The following is an 18,620-nucleotide window of genomic DNA, read 5'->3' as shown; positions in this document are numbered from 1 at the left end:
TGTTGATAAACTAGGCTATTTCCAATTATCCCAACTACAAACAATGCTGCAATGTATATCCTTATACATATTTCTTCGTTCAGGTATTATTGGAGAATAGATCCCTGGAAAAAGAATTTCTAGGTAAAGAGGTATATACTTTAAAAAATATGATAAATGCTGCTAAATAGCCATCCAAGAAGAATCGATAATTTATACTCTCTGCACTCTTTCCATCCTTAGTTGTTACATACATTTTTTCATTTTTACAATCTATATCTCATGCTTTTAGAATTTTGCATTTCCCTGATTACTAATGAAGTTAAACATCTTTTCACGTTTATTGGCCATTTCCATGTGTTTTCCTATAAACTGTTATCATACCCTTTGCCCATTTCCTATTTGTTTTTACCATTTTATTATTGGTTATAGGAATTATTCATATATTATGGTGAATCCTTTGTCATATATGTGGCAAACAGGTAAACAGGTTCATGGAGAAATTCTAAATTCTTTGTGGTTTACCTCGCACTTGCCTTGACCAGCCTTAGGCATTTTTGTGGTGCTGGGACTGCAGGCTTGAAGAACATTCATCCCACTGATGTATGACTGGTTCAAATGTTATTCGTTTTCCATGTTCCTCTGCCATTACTTTAGAAATTCAGAAGGTTCTGAACCTAGAATAAGTATGGGAAGTAAAACAAAATTTTAGTATATAGGCAGTAATTTTGAGGTAAGAAATTATGAGGGAATGCAGTTTTGAATCTGTACGTGAACAATGGAAATGGCTGAGGAAATGCAGCTTTCAGGAATTAGTAGCTGGAGAAAATTAAAACTGTTAGGACTTTTGCATTAAGGAAACATCTAGTGCATACTACCCATAATCCTGCTTTGTGCACTCCTATCTCAGCATTCTTTTTCAAAGGTGTTTTAATTAGTGATGAAGTATGCTTCAGCTGCTAAAATCCATAACTTGGAGATGAGCTCAAAATAGAACACAGTCCCTTAAGGGCGACTTTTAAAATATATTGGGAGTGTAATGGGTGACTTTTGCTATCAGCCACATACTGTACCAACAGGGCTCTTTACTGAAATGTCCGCAATCCCTCTAGACAGAGAACCATAAAATGAGTGAGTGGTTTAATTTGGAGTGATGATCTCCCAAATCAAAGAAAATGACGACAAAATTCCCTACGTTGAAAGTACCATTTACATTTCCCTTCCGTGCCTTGAGGTTAAACCATCACTCTGCCCCTTTGTCTCTGCCTTTGCATTTGGTCTCTGACTCAGTGCCATATGTATATCTAAATACTGAAGAAGACAGGGGCACCTGGGTGGCTCAGTTGGTTAAGTGTATGAGTCTTGATTTTGGCTCAGGTCATGATCTCACAGTTCCTGAGTTCCAGCCCCGCATCGAGCTCTGTGCTGGCGGCGCGGAGCCTGCTTGGGATTCTCTCACTCTCCCTCTCTCTCTGCCCTTCCCCTGCTCATGTTCTCTCCCCCTCTCTCAAAATAAATAAATAAACTTTAAAATAAATAAATGACAAGACAAATTTGATAGCCACGTATTATAGTCAAAACACGGTCTTATCCCATCTCTTCTTTTAGACTGCTAAAGTTGCTGCCTCTGACTGGACATTTTTACACTGCTTGCCCAGAAAGCCAGAAGAAGTGGATGATGAAGTGTTTTATTCTCCACGATCACTAGTATTCCCAGAGGCTGAAAACAGGAAGTGGACAATCATGGTAAGCAAGCAATAGGGAACAGAAGCTAAGAAGGGGTTCTCTGTGCGGCCCTAACTTGGTCATTCATGCCTTTTGGTAAGTAATTTGCAACCAAGATTATCCACCTACCTGACTTGCTCATATGGCATCTATTTTTTTTCCCCAGGAAGTTCATAATAGATTATTATTGCTTATTAGCATTTATATTGCATTTTTAATGGTGTACAATTGATCCCCTTCCAAACAGATTTTAATAAAAATTCTGACTGCTCTTGATCAGCCTGAACACCAGCCACCATTGCCTGCCAACCATTATACTGTATAATTCTTATTTTACAATCCCCTTGTTAATGTTTACAGAAGCCTCTAATTCAGTCCTTGGCACAAAATGGGCATTCAAAGAAATCTTATTTCCTTCCTCTTCTCTTTCTTCCTTTCATGAGTTACCTAGGTAATTGTTTTGGTTCTCTACTTGACTTGGCCACATGGATATATTTGTTTTAGGTATTGAACTTTTCTCGAATTGCAACAAAACTAATCTTAGAAAACACTGGTCCCTTTAACATAAGTTTCATCTTCATTACTGCTATTCAAGGAAATATTAACCCCACATCTCTGCATTACAATACTCTAAACATCACCTTCTTCTCTGGAAAACTGAATATCCAAGGGCCATAATTTCGTACCGCTTGTTAGTTTTTAGCAATTTAACTGATCTCAATTACTGGGGTCTCACTGGCAAATAGAGTCCACTTTAGGAAAGATAAAAAGGTAATACAGGAATTTATTAAAAGACATTTAGCAGTGCCCAGAAGCTCTGGGGAAAGAAGGTGCAGTGAATCATTCTCAGATACCACTTATTCAGAAACAACACAGGCAAGACAACTGCCCAGCAACATTGTGGTTTTTTAGTAGCTAACCACCACTGACACAGCCACCCCAAAGCGGGGCAACTAAGGGCCCTGAAACGAAATGCCAAACACTCCATTATAGCCACCCCGGCTGAACCAGATACCCCCACCTGCATACAGAGCAGAAGATCCAATGTCCCAGAGGATGGCTTCCATTGCACATTGCACCCTTATGGCTCTAAGACTCGAGTAGATACAGTTGGGTGGCATGCCTGCACCTTAGTTTCTGGGAAATGTAGTTTTTATTTTTTTTTATTTTTTATTTTTTTCAATATATGAAGTTTATTGTCAAATTGGTTTCCATACAACACCCAGCGCTCATCCCAAAAGGTGCCCTCCTCAATACCCATCACCCACCCCCCATCAGCCCTCGGTTTGTTCTCAGTTTTTAAGAGTCTCTTATGCTTTGGCTCTCTTCCACTCTAACCTCTTTTTTTTTCCCCTTCCCCTCCCCCATGGGTTTCTGTTAAGTTTCTCAGGATCCACATAAAAGTGAAACCATATGGTATCTGTCTTTCTCTGTATGGCTTATTTCACTTAGCATCACGCTCTCCAGTTCCATCCATGTTGCTACAAAGGGCCATTGGGAAATGTAGTTTTTAGCCTTTAACCTCTGGAGTAGAGAAAAACAGGCTGGAAAAGACTACCCGGTAATTTTTTAACTGATCTATCAATGGGAATAGATAGGGTTATTGTGAGCATTAAAATAACACCTGTAAAGCATTTAGTATCATATCTAATACACTATAAATTTATTGTAATTATTATCGTCAACATCATCCTCATTGTTGACCTAATACAGTGACCAGCAGAGATTCAAGCTCCACTGTGGCTGCTTAAAAACCAATTATGACTCCCTTTGCAATGGAAAGTTATGGATCAGGCCTAAATTTGTCATATCTAATAAGAGGGATGATTTTTTTTTTACTGTACCTTCCAGCTTGCCACCTCAGGACACTAGCTTTGGCCAAAATGGCAATTGCTATGTAATCTAGACCAGTGCTTTTAAAGCTTTAATATCTATTTGAATCACCTAGGGATCTCGTTAAAGTGCAGATTCAGATTCAGCCAGCCTGAGATGGGGCCCAAGATTCAGCATTCCTAACAAGCTCCAAGGTCATGCAGATGCTGCTGTCCTGGGGCCCACATTTCAAGTAGCAAAGAACTACACAAAAGAAAATGTGAGCTCTCCAACCGTACACGTCAGGAAGAGACATGGCAAGAAATGTTTTCCAAGCTCTAGTCTTTCTCAGAAGATGATTGAAGTTACAAAGATAAATCAACCTAAATCTGTTAAAATATGACCTCTGTAGAAATTCAGTGGGAAAAAAAAACTAAAAGAAAGGTTTCTAAAATATCATTTATGGAGATGCTCTGCACTTCTGCATTTTTGAAGAGCTTATTAAACCGCATCTTGAAATTGAATTCACTTTAAAGCTTTTGTTTAAAAATTTTTAATGTTTATTTATTTTTGAGAGAGATTGAGAGACAGAACATGAGTAGGGGAAGAGAAGAGAGAGAGGGAGACACAGAATCCGAAGCAGGATCCAGGCTCCGAGCTGTCAGCACAGAGCCCAACATGGGGCTAAAACTCTCGAACCGTGAGATCATGACCTGAGCTAAAGTCAGATGCTTAACCAACAGAGCCACCCAGGCGCCCCTAAATTGAATTTACTTAAAAAAAATTAAATACGTCTGTATTCACATGGTTGAAATGCTTACAAGGACATACACACACACACACACACACACACAAAGTGAAATCTCATGCCTACCTATTTTCCATCCATCTAAGTGCTACCACCATCTCTCCATATCCCACCTTCCTGAAGTGCCACTATCATTAGGGGAAAATAAATTTTATTTTATTTTTTTAAATATAGTTTATTGTCAAATTGGTTTCCATACAACACCCAGTGCTCATCCCAACAAGTGCCCTCCTCAATGCCCATCACCCGCTGGGAAAATACATTTTAAAGCAAACAAGAGGCATAGCCATGTTAAAATGAACACAGAGCATCTAAAATAGAAAGAATACTCACCTGGGAGTGAGAAGACTTGCACCCTGGTTGCATTCCTTATATACCACATACTTTATATACTTTATATAGTCTTTCATACTAGTCAGCTGTGCCAGCTTGGATAAGTATTACTTCTGTAGGTCATGGTTTCCTCACGTATGAGATAAATAAATCAAGCTATACAGATGGCAACTGGTTTTTAATATTAGGTCCTTAATCTCACCAACAGGCTACTTGGAGTCCTATGTTCAGAAGATTCTAAGCCTGCCTGTGGTCTCAGAAAGAAAGGGGCGTAACTGACTAGTGAAACTTGACACGGAATCTGGAAGGGAGGTAGTGATACACATGCTGCACTCTTCATGCCTCTGAACTAGATGATTGCGGGCCCCACTGAGTGAAGTTCATTTCGGCAATCATATACTGGACACCTATTGTGTGTGCCAGTCCCTCCGCTGCGCACTGGAGATTGTTTCAAAAATGAATAGTGGGCAGCCCCCACTCAGCCTGTATAGTTCATAGTAGTATGCCATGTTCAAGAGAGAGGAGATCCTAGAGATTGTCTAGTCTACATGCAAAGAAATTATTCTTAGATAGCTTATTTAGAATGGTGTTTGGGCTCAACACTGCTGAGATAGATTTCTCTGGGATGTTCTAAAGGCACAATACTTGTTTTCCTCTAGAACATCCATATCCTAAGCAGTAACCACTAGGCACAGATGGCTATCTCAATTTAAATTTAAACTAATTACAATATAATACAATGTGGGTACCTGGGTGGCTCAGTCAATTGAGCACCAGACTCTTAATTTTAGCTCAGGTCATGATCCCAGGGTTGTGGGAATGAACCCCATTTTGGGCTCCATGCTTACTTAGCATGGAGCCTGCTTAAGATATTCTCTCTCTCTCTCTCTCTCTCTCTCTCTCTCTCTCTCTTTTCCTCCTCCTCTGCCCCTCTCCCCCTCTCTCTCTCTCTAAAAAATAAATAATAGGGTTGCCCGGGTGGCTAAGTCGGTTAAGCGCCTGACTCTTGATTTCTGCTCAGGTTATGAACTCACGGTTCAGTGAGTTCGAGCCCCGAGTCGGGCTCTTCATGCTGACTGTGCAGAGCCTGCTTGGGATTCTCTCTCTCTTACACTCTCTGCCCCTCCCCCACTTGTGCTCTTTCTGTCTCTCTCAAAATAAATAAATAAACTTAAAAAAATAAATAATAATAAAAATGTAAATATAAAAAATAAAAATAAAATATAATACAATGTAAGAGTCAATTCCTCAGAAATACTAATCACATTTGTGCTCAATAGCCACACAGGGCTGGCGGCTATAATATCTGTATTTGACAGCACAGATATAGAACATTTCCATCATTGCAGAACATTCTGCTGGACAGGACTCCTGTCTAGATAATGATTTCCACACACAATTTCATTTAAAATCAGGATGGAAGAAGAAAGGAAAAGTACAATCTAGCCTCAAGTTCTAACATGTCCACAATGACTGATGGCAGGTATATAACTAAACGGGGGCGGGGGGGGGCTTGTCCTAAAAGCACACAGCATTTTTAAAGCAAATGCATACTCTTTCACTACTTACTTAGAGGAGCTTTTCAAGGTCCCCATGCTGGGTGATTTCCAGCCATGCTGTTCAGAACACTCCAGTAATCACATTGTTCTCTCCGTAGTGCACAGGCCTTTGAATCCCTTTGTTTTGTTTTGTTTTTAAATACACCCCCTCCTTCCCACAAAGCTTTTGTATTTTTCAATAATTAGTAAGGCTGTAGGACTCATAAAACGTCAGGTAGCTTTCTTCCTCTGCCTACAGCTTTTACTGTGGAGCTAAAGTAACCTAAAGGGACCAGGCAACAGAGTTGATGCTTCAAAGCACTGCCATCAGGACGGTCCTTAGATGCACAACACCCTTGCAAATGTAGTTCACAGTATTTTAGTCCTTTATTTCCACGTTCGGGGTGCCAGATCAAATACAGGACACCCAGTTAAATTGGAATTTTAGGTAAGCAACCAATAACTTTTTAGTATGGGTATATCCCGTGTAATATTTGGCACATACTTATAGTTTTAAAAAATGTTATTTTCTGAAATGCCTATTTAATAGTATTTATTTATTTAACCAAATCTGCCAACTCTACTCCAAGTTGACTTTCTAAAGTTTGACATGTGAAAAGAAATTTGACACGTGCAATGACCATTAACAATAAAACAAAACCTGAGATGTGATCCTAGAAAGCCATAGAAAAGTGTAAAATATTTTACCTGGAAGATGTTTTTATCCCAGGGTTTGGCCTTCCTAGTTTCTTCTTGTCATTCAGATCCCAATGTCATTCATTTTACAAGGCCTTTCCTGGCCACCCACTCTTAAGAGGTTCTCCAGCCTCTTTTATCCCATTTTTTATTTTATTTTCTAATGACATTTATCATGACTTGATATTTTCTTATTTGTTTGTTGCCTGTCCCCCTAATGAAAGTCCTTCGTAAGAGCTTTTTTCTTATCTATATTCTTCATTATACCTAGAATGGTGCCTGACAGCCTAAATATGTGTTCAATACATTTTTGTAGACTAAAGGCAGTACAGGGTATTGCTTCTAGAACAGACTTTGAAGATCAAATTAAAATTCTGGCTCTCTGTGTGATCTTGGACAAGTACCACAACTTCTCTAAGTCCAGTTTATTCGTATGGAAATGGAGATGAAAACAGACCTAATTGCATCACTCAGGAAAAACCTACACCTTCCTCATCTGTATTTTATATGTCTTACCACCTCATGCAGTAGGGAAGGATATTAAATGGTATGATGCCAACATAAAGTACTCAGTACAGGGCCCGACACATGGTAACTGCTCAATGAACACCTTTAAAATATAAGGCTTGCACTTCTGGTATAGGCTAGGGACACGTGGACACTATGGTCAACAGGAGATAGTAAGTACCTGTAAGGCAGTAAAACTGCCTCCTAAGGGTGGAGTCAGAGAAACCTGGATCCGAACCCAGTTGTGTACTACCTGCTGTTTCCAGGATGGATTTTCCCATCCATAAATTATAACAACAGAAGCTACCTTAGAAGACTGTGGTATTAAATGAGATAATGCATCGACATTTCTCTTTAACTCACCTAGCAGCACCTAGCACAGTGCCCGGCAAATATTTCTTAACTGACTAACACGTGATAAGGCACTTAGTCTGGTACATGGTAAGCACTCGATAAGCATTTGTCATGGTTGTTTCTGATACTATTACTACAGTCATTGTGGAAGTTGGGGAGAGTAAAAGTGAAAATTACCATTTGTGGGTGACAGCTTAATGGGAAGCTCTACCCTTGGTCATCAATATTCTTTTACGAGGACCCAGATTCAGGGAGACATTATTTGTTAGGTGAAACGATTTACTTTGATTACTCTACAACTGATTGATTCTAAACTTCTCTAGGTTACAAGTGACCAAACCACAGTGTAAACACTAGGATGAGAGGAATTATATTGCTCTAAAACCAGCCAATATCTAGGTTTCACTTATAACTGGAAAATCCAATCATGGCTACCACCATGGTATCTCATTCCAACTCTCTTACCCAGTAGTCCTGGAATGAGGCCCAAGTAAGCATGGTGTTTGTGCATATACTTGGGTCAGCCTGATCCCTCCTGACCTTCCAAATAAAAATAAATATTAGTTCTGAACTGTCCCTTTATCATTTTCTTGGGAAAACACATTTTAACCACAGGTCTTCAAAGCTGCAATCCAGTTCCTCTTCCCCAGGTCCCTAAACAGATCCTTGCTAATGTTTGCCCATTTCTTTCTTTCTCTTCCTTTGTTGTGTCTTCCCAGGCTGTCATGGTGTCCCTGCTGACAGATTATTCACCTCAGCTCCAGAAACCAAAGTTTTGATGCAGTGACGTTTGTCAAAAGAGAAGCAACGTTCTTCAGTGACCAAATGAGTCGGTTTATATGGAGGAAGGAGAAGAGAATCTAAGAAATAAACAAATCTTGATTCACAGTATAGGTGAATGATATGATATTGCTCTGCCATCGTGAAACCTTCCTGAAGGCCTTAATTTAAGGGCCAGTGCACTATAATACATGGATTGACTCGGTTTAAACTCTCTAATTCACAATTTCTGAGTTACATTGAGTATCATATTAATAGTCATATACATTTGCTTCAACTAAATGTAAAATACTATGTTCATAATGCATAATGTCTAAGCCATTAAATGTAATCTATGCTTATTACCTTAATAAATTATCACCCATGCTAATTTATAAGTAAACATTTACCAGGCAGTCAGCCGCTGGTAGATCTGTGGGCTGTGTTTATATCCCTCAGGACCAACAAGGAAGCCAAATGATCAATCTTGCCGATGTAGTACAATTTTCAGGCAAATGAAGTAGACAGACATTCACTTATGGAGGCAAATGATGAAATTCTCAGAAAACAGTGATAACAGTGCCCAAACTCTGGAGTTTTTTCCAGGCATTTGTAGGAAGGAGGATTTCTCAAGAGAACACATTTCTTCTCTGTAACAAATACTTAATGTCAAAAGTCTGAAGAAGCCTTTGTGAACAAGTGGTAAAACCATGGAAACCTAGCTAGGAACATAAGATCCATTAGAGAGTGATATTTTCGTAGGTTCAAATTCCCCAGCAGGAGCGATTTAATTTTTTCATGTTTCTGCTTATCATGCATCTACTCACACCATACACTGGATAGGTCTATAAACCCACTGCTTGCCACATCTTAGTCCATTCTTTTCTCCCCAATTTCTGTTCTAGATAATAAAAATTTGCATCACTGGATTATTATAATGTAATTAAAGCTACATGCTTTTGTGGGTGACCCGAATATGTATTGTCCAATTATTATGATACAAATGGAAAATTTTTACTTAAAATGCTAAACAATGTAAATGGAACTGTAAGAAAATAATGTATTTTGCAGAAGACGAAAAAAAAAAAAAAAGTAACTATCTTTACATTCCACCTCCACTATTAGAAGAATGCTTCCAGGCTGGTTGACAGATACTCTTCAGCAGAGAGCTATGACTTAAATGAGTAAGAGATGAATTACAAATTAGATTTGCAATGAAGATGCAATAAAACATTTTCAGGGAAAAGAAGCCTGGTAATGTTACAAGGGAAAAATCAAATTTTCTAATAAACGTCAAGGTTGACTTTCTCGTCTATGGTAATTTCTTGGGAACACTTAAGAAAGAAAGAGTGGAGTTTCATGGACTATCTTCTTTCAGCAGGGTATAGGAATGATTTAACCAGAAGCTGCCATGTGGACTGTGGAGGCTCTCCCTCAAACTGCCTACATACAAAGGCCATAATCCTGAGTATCCTTCCACTCTCTAAATGGTAGCCCATGGTAATGACTTCTCTTTACTAGCTACTCTCTGAACTACATGGAAGGTATAATCTTCTTCCCTCAATCAGAACTTCTAATCATTTTCTTGTCAAAATGTAGTCACTTTACCTCAAAGAGCCCCAAAGCATTCTTTTTTTGTGTGTACACACGATTTAACATCTTTCTCAACCCAAACTGGTAGGAATTTATTTGCTTTCTTACCTTTTAATCTTAAGAAGACATAATTTATAATATTAAGAATAATGAAAACAGGGAAGGTTGATCTAGCCTTAATTTTTCCAAAGCCACTTTTTTTTCCTCACAGCAAATTTGTCATATTTTATTTCCCACTGCCTTCTAAGGAAAGTAAATTCTGGTATTTCAAGGAACTTCTCTTTATTTTTCTCCCTGTATTGGTCATTTATTATGACTGCCATTGATGTGTTTATTTTTATTTTATTTTTATTTTTTCATATTAAATATAATTTATTGTCAAATTGATTTCCATACAACACCCAGTGCTCATCCCAACAGGTGCCCTCCTCAATGCCCATCACCCGCTTTCCCCTCTCCCCTACCCCCCACCAACCCTCAGTTTGTTCTCAGTATTTAAGAGTCTCTTATAGTTTTCCTCCCTCCCTCTCTGTAACTTTTTCCCCCTTCTCTCCCCCACCATGGTCTTCTGCTAAGTTTCTCAGGATCCACATATGAGTGAAAACATATGGTATCTTTCTCTGCCTGACTTATTTCACTTAGCATAATACCCTCCAGTTCCATCCATGTTGCTACAAATGGCCAGATTTCATTCTTTCTCATTGTCAGGTAGTATTCCATTGTATATATAAACCACATCTTCTTTATCCATTTGTCAGTTGATGGACATTTAGGCTCTTTCCATAATTTGGCTATTGTTGAGAGTGCTGCTATAAACATTGGGGTACAAGTGCCCCTATGCATCAACACTCCTATATCCCCTGGGTAAATTCCTAGCAGTGCTATTGCTGGGTCATAGGGTAGATCTATTTTTAATTTTTTGAGGAAGCTCCACACTGTTTTCCAGAGTGGCTACACCAATTTGCATTCCCACCAACAGTGCAAGAGGGTTCCCGTTTCTCCACATCCTCGCCAGCATCTATAGTCTCCTGATTTGTTCATTTTAGCCACTCTGACCGGTGTGAGGTGGTATCTAAGTGTGGTTTTGATTTGTATTTCCCTGATGAGGAGCGACGTTGAGCATCTTTTCATGTGCCTGTTGGCCATCGGGATGTCTTCTTTAGAGAAGTGTCTATTCATGTTTTCTGCCCATTTCTTCCCTGGATTATTTGTTGTTTGGGTGTGGAGTTTGGTGAGTTCTTTATATATTTTAGATACTAGCCCTTTATCCGATATGTCATTTGCAAATATCTTTTCCCAATCCGTCGGTTGCCTTTTAGTTTTGTTGATTGTTTCCTTTGCAGTGCAGAAGCTTTTTATCTTCATGAGGTCCCAATAGTTAATTTTTGCTTTTAATTCCCTTGCTTTTGGAGATATGTCGAGTAAGAAATTGCTGTGGCTGAGGTCAGAGAGGTTTTTTCCTGCTTTCTCCTCTAGGGTTTTGATGGTTTCCTGTCTCACATTCAGGTCCTTCATCCATTTTGAGTTTATTTTTGTGAATGGTGTAAGAAGTGGTCTAGTTTCATTCTTCTGCATGTTGTTGTCCTGTTCTCCCAGCACCATTTGTTAGACTGGCTTTTTTTCCATTGGATATTCTTTCCTGCTTTGTCAAAGATTAATTGGCCATACTTTGTCAAAGATTAATTGGCCATTTGTGGGTCTAATTCTGGAGTCTATATTCTATTCCATTGGTCTATGTGTCTGTTTTTGTGCCAATACCACACTGTCTTGATGATTACAACTTTGTAGTAGAGGTTAAACTCTGGGATTGTGATGACTCCTGCTTTGGTTTTCTTCTTTAATATTACTTTGGCTATTCAGGGTCTTTTGTGGTTCCATACAAATTTTAGGATTGCTTGTTCTAGCTTTGAGAAGAATGCTCGTGCAATTTTGATTGGGATTGCATTGAATGTGTAGATTGCTTTGGGTAGTATTGACATTTCAACAATATTTATTCTTCCAATCCATGAGCATGGAATGTTTTTCCATTTCTCTGTATCTTCTTCAATTTCCTTCATAAGCTTTCAATAGTTTTTAGTACACAGATCTTTTACATCTTTGGTTAGGTTTATTCCTAGGTATTTTATGATTCTTGGTGCAATTGTGAATGGGATCAGTTTCTTTATTTCTCTTTCTGTTGCTTCATTATTGGTGTATAAAAATGCAACCGATTTCTGTAGATTAATTTTGTACCCTGCAACTTTGCTGAATTCATGTATCAGTTCTAGCAGACTTTTGGTGGAGTCTGTCGGGTTTCCCATGTAGAGTATCATGTCATCTGCAAAAAGTGAAAGTTTGACTTCATCTTTGCCCATTTTGATGCCTTTGATTTCATTTTTGCTGTCTGATTGCTGATGCTAGGACTTCCAACACTGTGTTAAACAACAGCGGTGAGAGTGGACATCCCTGTTGTGTTCCTGATCTCAGAGGGAAAGCTCTCAGTTTTTCCCCGTTGAGGATGATGTTAGCTGTGGGCTTTTCATAAATGGCTTTTATGATGTTTAAGTATGTTCCTTCTATCCCGACTTTCTCAAGGGTTTTTATTAAGAAAGGATTCCAAAGCCATTTTTTTTTACCTCCTTTCTCTTTTTACACTTTCCTCCTTGTTCACCTTCCCTATGTAACTACCACCTCAACAAAGAATAACAAAAACTCCAGCAATGATCCTTGGGTCTCTGGTGTACATAATAGATCCTATCTACCAAATATAACTAGCCAAAGAGTTCCTTTCTTCCAGTCTTTCTTCACTGTAACATTGGAAGTAAAACAAGAAGTAATTGTACAGCAGTAATTTCAGTGTCAGGAAGAATCAACAGGTTTTTTTTCCCAATGAGAAGTTTCTAGGAACTTTTATTTCTAATGTTTATTTATTTCTCAGAGCATGAGTGGGAGTGGGGCAGAGAGAGAGGGAGACACAGAATCAGAAGCAGGCTCCAGGCTCTGAGCTGTCAGCACAGAGCCCAATGCAGGGCTTGATCCCACGAGCTGTGAGGTCATGACCTTGAGCCAAAGTCAGACATTTAACCAACTGAGCCACTCAGGCACCCCTGGGTGAATTACTTTAGACAAGTAATTCAGTATCAGATATTTCTAATGGATAGTGCATGAATGATTTGACTATTGTAAAACCACCAGGCAGATGGCACAAGCAAGTGACCTTAGAACCTCAGTTAAAATGGCAAGAGCACCAGTGCCAAAGTTTCCAGGCAAATCTCCTCGGGTGACAAAAATGAATGAATAATACATATAGAAAAGGTGTCCAGAATATATTCTTTCTTTGGGCCTTTCTGTTTTGGAAGCTCTCATCAATGCCTAGATTACAGAGATGGTTGAGGCACCACTCAGGAATTTTGATGTCTTTTGACAAATATAAAAGGTCACATCAAAGAACAGAAAACCGCTTCAGTCACAATCGTCAGACTCCTACAACTAGGAACACCATATACTGACGTGAAAGTTACGTTCTGTGCAAAGGTCTCCGGTGAAAGGTGTGAGTAGTGCTGAAATATGATTTGCACTTCAGTTACCGAGTCTTGTGCTTCTTTACAGGCTGGAGAGCCAGGAGGAAGGAGTGACTTTTTAATAAGTTGTTCACCCAGAGGGGACACTTCTCCGCATTTCATAAGCCTGAACAGGTGTTTTATTTTAAATCACACAAAGGGCCAGTATCTGGTAGGGGTGGCCCTACCATCAACTATTTACATTAAATTTTTTTTTTCGATATCACCTTGGACTTGATTGAAATAAGACACCTAGGGACGTTTTGGTGATGGTTTTGGTATCTTGCCTGGGTTTCTGCCCCAGTTTCCTGATGACTTCACAATGGAAGTGAAAGTGTCTGTTTATCTTTGTGTGGCAAATACATGACAGAGATCACTGAAGCAGGAGTTTGAAATCAACTCTGCAGTTCTTTAATCTTTTGAAAAAAATTCATCCCTAATAATTATCCAGTCAGTTATTGTCAGTCAATTAATCAGAAAAAAAATCTTGGTTGGAGCAAATGGAAGGGAATTCCTAATAAGGATGAAATCTTTTTACGGTTTTAAAAGTGCCTGAATTATATCAATGACACCAGTCTTAATTTTTAATTAATGTTTTTGTAAAATTCATTCCTAAACAACAACTGCCTTCGGGAGCAAAACCATCAGGCAAATGAATATTTATGTATGTATGTATGTATGTATGTATGTATTTATGTTTATTTTGAGATAGAGAGAGAGAACATGAGCAGGGGAGGACAGAGAGAGAGGGAGAGAGAAAATCCTAAGCAAAGTCTACACTGGCAGCACAGAGCCCGTTGTAGGGTTTGAACTCACAAACCATGAGGGGCACCTGGGTGGCTCAGTCAGTTAAGCGTCCGACCTTGGCTCAGGTCATGATCTCATGGTTCATGAGTTTGAGCCCCGCATTGGGCTCTATGCTGACAGCTTAGAGCCTGGAGCCTGCTTCCGATTCTGTGTCTCCCTCTCTCTCTGCCCCTCCCGCACTCACACTCTGTCTCTCAAAAATGAATGGTAAAAAAATAATAATAACAAAAAATGAATTCACGAACAGTGAGATCATGACCTGAGCCAAAACCAGGAGTCAGACACTTAACCGACCGAGCCACCCAGGTATCCCCAGGCAAATGAATTTTTCAATTGGAAGGAGGTTGAGAAATAAGCCAGATTATTCTTTCATTTTGCAGAGGAAGAAAATAGGAAATAACAACAAAAATGTTCCTAGGATAGAAATATATCCTATAAGGAGGGATAATACATGTATTCAACTCCCTCTGAAAATTGTCAGGGATCCCACAAATGTAGCCACTTGACTTGATTTACCTTTTAGGCTGAGTGGGGAATAGAAAGCTGGCCGGTCCAGGATTATGGTTCTGTGAGGTCAAGGGATAGAGAGGAGAGTTCACACTTTAGGCAGGCATGGATATAGATACCCAGGGATGTGAACAGAGACCCAAAAATATTGATGTAGTAAATGCTGTTGGTGCCCCATCCAGGCCCTTTTACCACCCCTCGGCTGCTGTCAGGGGTGGGTGCTAATGGCTCACAGCTGCCCCTTTTTCTGAAGCGTCATCCTCAGCTACGAGCAACCACTTAGCTTGGGGGATTAGGCTCTAACCCTCATCCCACCAGCAGCCCACAGTGAGTGGCTGACAGAGGGGTGTACAAAGACTTGGCTCCCCTCCCTCCAGGTAGGACCAACTCTGGTAAAACTCATGCTCCAGAGCTCCCCATGGGATCAGGCTGAGGCTAGTATCCGCTTAAGAACACATCCTTAGGCAGCTTCCCCTGCTGTGTAACCTGTGTCCCTTCTCCTGATAGTGCTTCCTCAATAAATTACTTGCACAAGAATCCCCATCTCAGGCTCTGCTTCTAGGGAATCTGATCTAAGATAATCCCCAAAGAAGGTTTCGCAGAGGTCTGTACTATACTGCTCATCCTTCAGGCATCAAGGGACAAGTAGAGAGTTAAGAAGCCGTTGGAAAAATAGTGAAGAGGTCATGCTTAGCAAGCAAAAACTTTTCTGGTTATCCGGATCAGCCTTCCTTAGAAGGAAACAGAACATTATACATAGTAAATATTCTTTTTCTGCCACATGTTCAAATTCATAATAAGGAATTTATTAGCTGCACGGAATAGGAGACCAATTTGCCTTCCCCAGAGAAGAGTGGAGCCGAGCTAATGGACATGATATTTCTGGTTTATTTCTGTCACATTTTAGTCTCTTTATAGATTGAGTTTAGTTGGTTGCCCTTTGCGTTTGCTTCTGGACTTCCCCCAAAGCTTATTCAGCAGGTCTGGATTGGGGCCTGAGAATCTGTTTTTAACAAGTTCCCAGAGATGCCGATGCTGCTGGTCCAGGGACCACACTTTGAGAATCATTGGCCTGAAGCTATCATAAAGACTTATTTGAGGTATTTTCATCACCACATCGATAAAGCGCCACCATAAAGCATTTGACACAACCCTGATCCTCTGTTAAACTGTCTTCGGAGCCACCGCAGCCTGGGTTTCATCCCTCCTCTGCTATATAACAGTTATCTCCCTGATCTCCTTATCTGTAAAATGGGAATAATAATGCCCACCTCATAGTCACTGGGAGGATTAGATGAAGTAAAATATGTAAGAGTATTTGGCTGAGAGCAAGTGCTAAATAAATATTAGCCCCCTTTTTTTGATCTATTTTTTCTAATACTTTGTATTTTTCTTTGGCCCTTCACAATAAAATTATATTCCACTATCAGAAATATATTGAGTAGAAAAGTTGGTGTCCAAAACAAATTGCAAGGAGTGAGCTTGCCTCGTGAACTTGGCAGAGCGCAGCAGAGGATGCTTCAACTGAGCTATGTATCTCTAGGAGCCAGTTTGTGAATATGTTACCCAGATGAGCGACCTGGCTCTTTGCCAAACCAAATCATTGACGCCCACAAGTTCAAACATCTAATCAAAGTAACTAAACTCTTTGCTTAGGAAAGCACAATGGGAATGTACATTTATGTGAAATAAACCAGAGTCATTTGGCGATCGTTGGACTTGGGGGCTAGGTGATAAAAGGAGAAAGGGACTAGGAAGAACTCATCAGGGTTTATCCATCTCTGAGGCTAAAATTCCTCAAAGAAACAAGTTTGCAAACTTGTTAAGTCAGCAGTTCTTGAACATTTTGGTGTAAGCCCTCTTTATGCTCTCATAAATCATGAAGATATTAAAGAGCCTTTGTTTATGTGGGATACAGGTATCCCATATATACAGTAGAAACAGAAGCAGAAATTTTAGAAACAATTATTTAGCAATTCGTTTTAAAATAACAATAGTAAACCCATTACAGGTTACCATAAACAATGTATTTTTATTAAAAAAAAAAAAACATGTTTTCCAAAACCAAGTTAACAAATAGAACGGCCGACGCTGTGTTGTACTTCTGCACATGTCTCTGATGCCTGCCTTAATGAAAGCCAGCTGAATTCTCATATCTGCTTCTGCATTCCATCTGTGGTGCTATGTTGGTTTGAAGTACAGGAAGAACATCCAGCCTCATGCAGATAAGTAGTTGGAAAGGGAGGGCTATCTTAATAGCATTTTCAAATAATCATGGGTATTCTTTGATGTTACTCTGAAACTCTTCAAGTGATAGCTCCTTAAAGATTAATTGCAATTTGGAATCTAAAACCACATCAGTGAACTTTTCTACACTGTTACATTACACTGCATGCCTATCTTGCACTTTAAATAGGTTTTTACCCATATGTGATTCCACATTGGTCATTTGGAAAATATCAGTTTACTGAATTATATAGCTCTTTCCAATGATGGTATATTATATTACATAAAATATAAAAAATCACATTTGTTGGGGTGCCTGGGTGGCTCAGGCAAGCGTCCAACTCTCGATTTTGGCTCAGGTCATGATCTCACCGTCATGAGATTGAGCCTGGCGTCCGGCTCCATGCTGAGCATGAAGCCTGCTTGGGACTCTCTCTCTCCTTCTCTCTCTGCCCCTCCCCTGGTTGTGTGTACTCTCTCTCTCTCTCTCAAAATTAATAAATATTTTAAAAATAATAAAACTAATAAAAAAAATCACATTTGTTAATATCAACACTACTATGGTCTTAATGTGTCCCCACAAATTTCATATGTTGAAGTCCTAACCCCCAGATTATGGTATTAGGAGGTGGGGCCCTTGGGAGGTGTTTAAGTCATGAGGGTTCTACCCTCGTGGAATTAGGTGTCTTATAAAAAGAGACCCCACAGAGCTCCCTAGCCCCTTCTACCATTAGGGCACAGCCAGAAGTCAGCTTTCTATGAATCAGAAAGTGGGCCCTCACCAGACACTGAATCTGCCAGCATCTTAATCTTGGACTTCCCAACTTCCAGGACTGTGAAAAGTACATGTCTGCTGTGTATAAGCTTACCCAGTTGTGTGGTGGTTGGTTACAGCAGCCCAAATGGACTAAGATAACCCCCTCTCTCATTAGAAAAATTTTTAAGAATTGCAAAGCAGATACAGACTTTACACAAATCTAATTTTCTCTTGAAAGCTCACATTTTTTCTTTGGCAGTAAGTACTGTCACTTAGTTTCCTTGAAGTGACAGGTTTATCTCATTCATTTTCAAGGCATCTGCCAAATATCCAAGACCTAGTGACCATAGTTTGTCAGTTGTTTTTTTTTCCCCCAATTAAAACTGGTGTACCATTCAAAAGGCAACTAGTTTAACACACAACTCAAGGAATTGCACAGGTGCTTTTCCTCAGACAGTTACAATATTTCATAATGTGTTTGTCTCATGACATCACACAGAATATTAAAGAGACATGTTCTCAAGGGTTGACATTTAATATTAATAATATTTACTGATTCACCAAGGACCTTCATAAGTGAATCTGGCCTTTAAAAAAACCGCATGAATGTGCTAGTGAAGAATAAAATGACTTGTAGTTCTGCTGCTTTGATTTGTGCTAAGGTGTCAGCAGTTTTACCC

General features: G+C 39.4%; 1 protein-coding gene across 1 annotated transcript in view; it reads left to right on the top strand.

Moving 5' to 3' along the window:
* OTC (ornithine transcarbamylase) overlaps window positions 1-9,814 on the top strand; it is a 56,461-nt gene extending 46,647 nt beyond the window's left edge. The window contains exons 9-10 of the mRNA XM_019417284.2: window positions 1,588-1,725; window positions 8,472-9,814. Of these exons, the coding sequence (XP_019272829.1) occupies window positions 1,588-1,725; window positions 8,472-8,531 (198 nt within the window). The 3' untranslated portion in view covers window positions 8,532-9,814. The remainder of the gene's footprint in view (window positions 1-1,587; window positions 1,726-8,471) is intronic.
* The last annotated feature ends 8,806 nt before the right edge of the window (window positions 9,815-18,620 follow it).

The sequence above is a fragment of the Panthera pardus genome, unplaced genomic scaffold (assembly GCF_024362965.1).
Source record: "Panthera pardus isolate Hobbes unplaced genomic scaffold, ASM2436296v1 HiC_scaffold_27, whole genome shotgun sequence".
Classification (NCBI taxonomy): Eukaryota; Metazoa; Chordata; class Mammalia; order Carnivora; family Felidae; genus Panthera; species Panthera pardus.
Note: the sequence above shows the minus strand (reverse complement) of the source record. Positions and strands in the feature narration are given on the sequence as shown.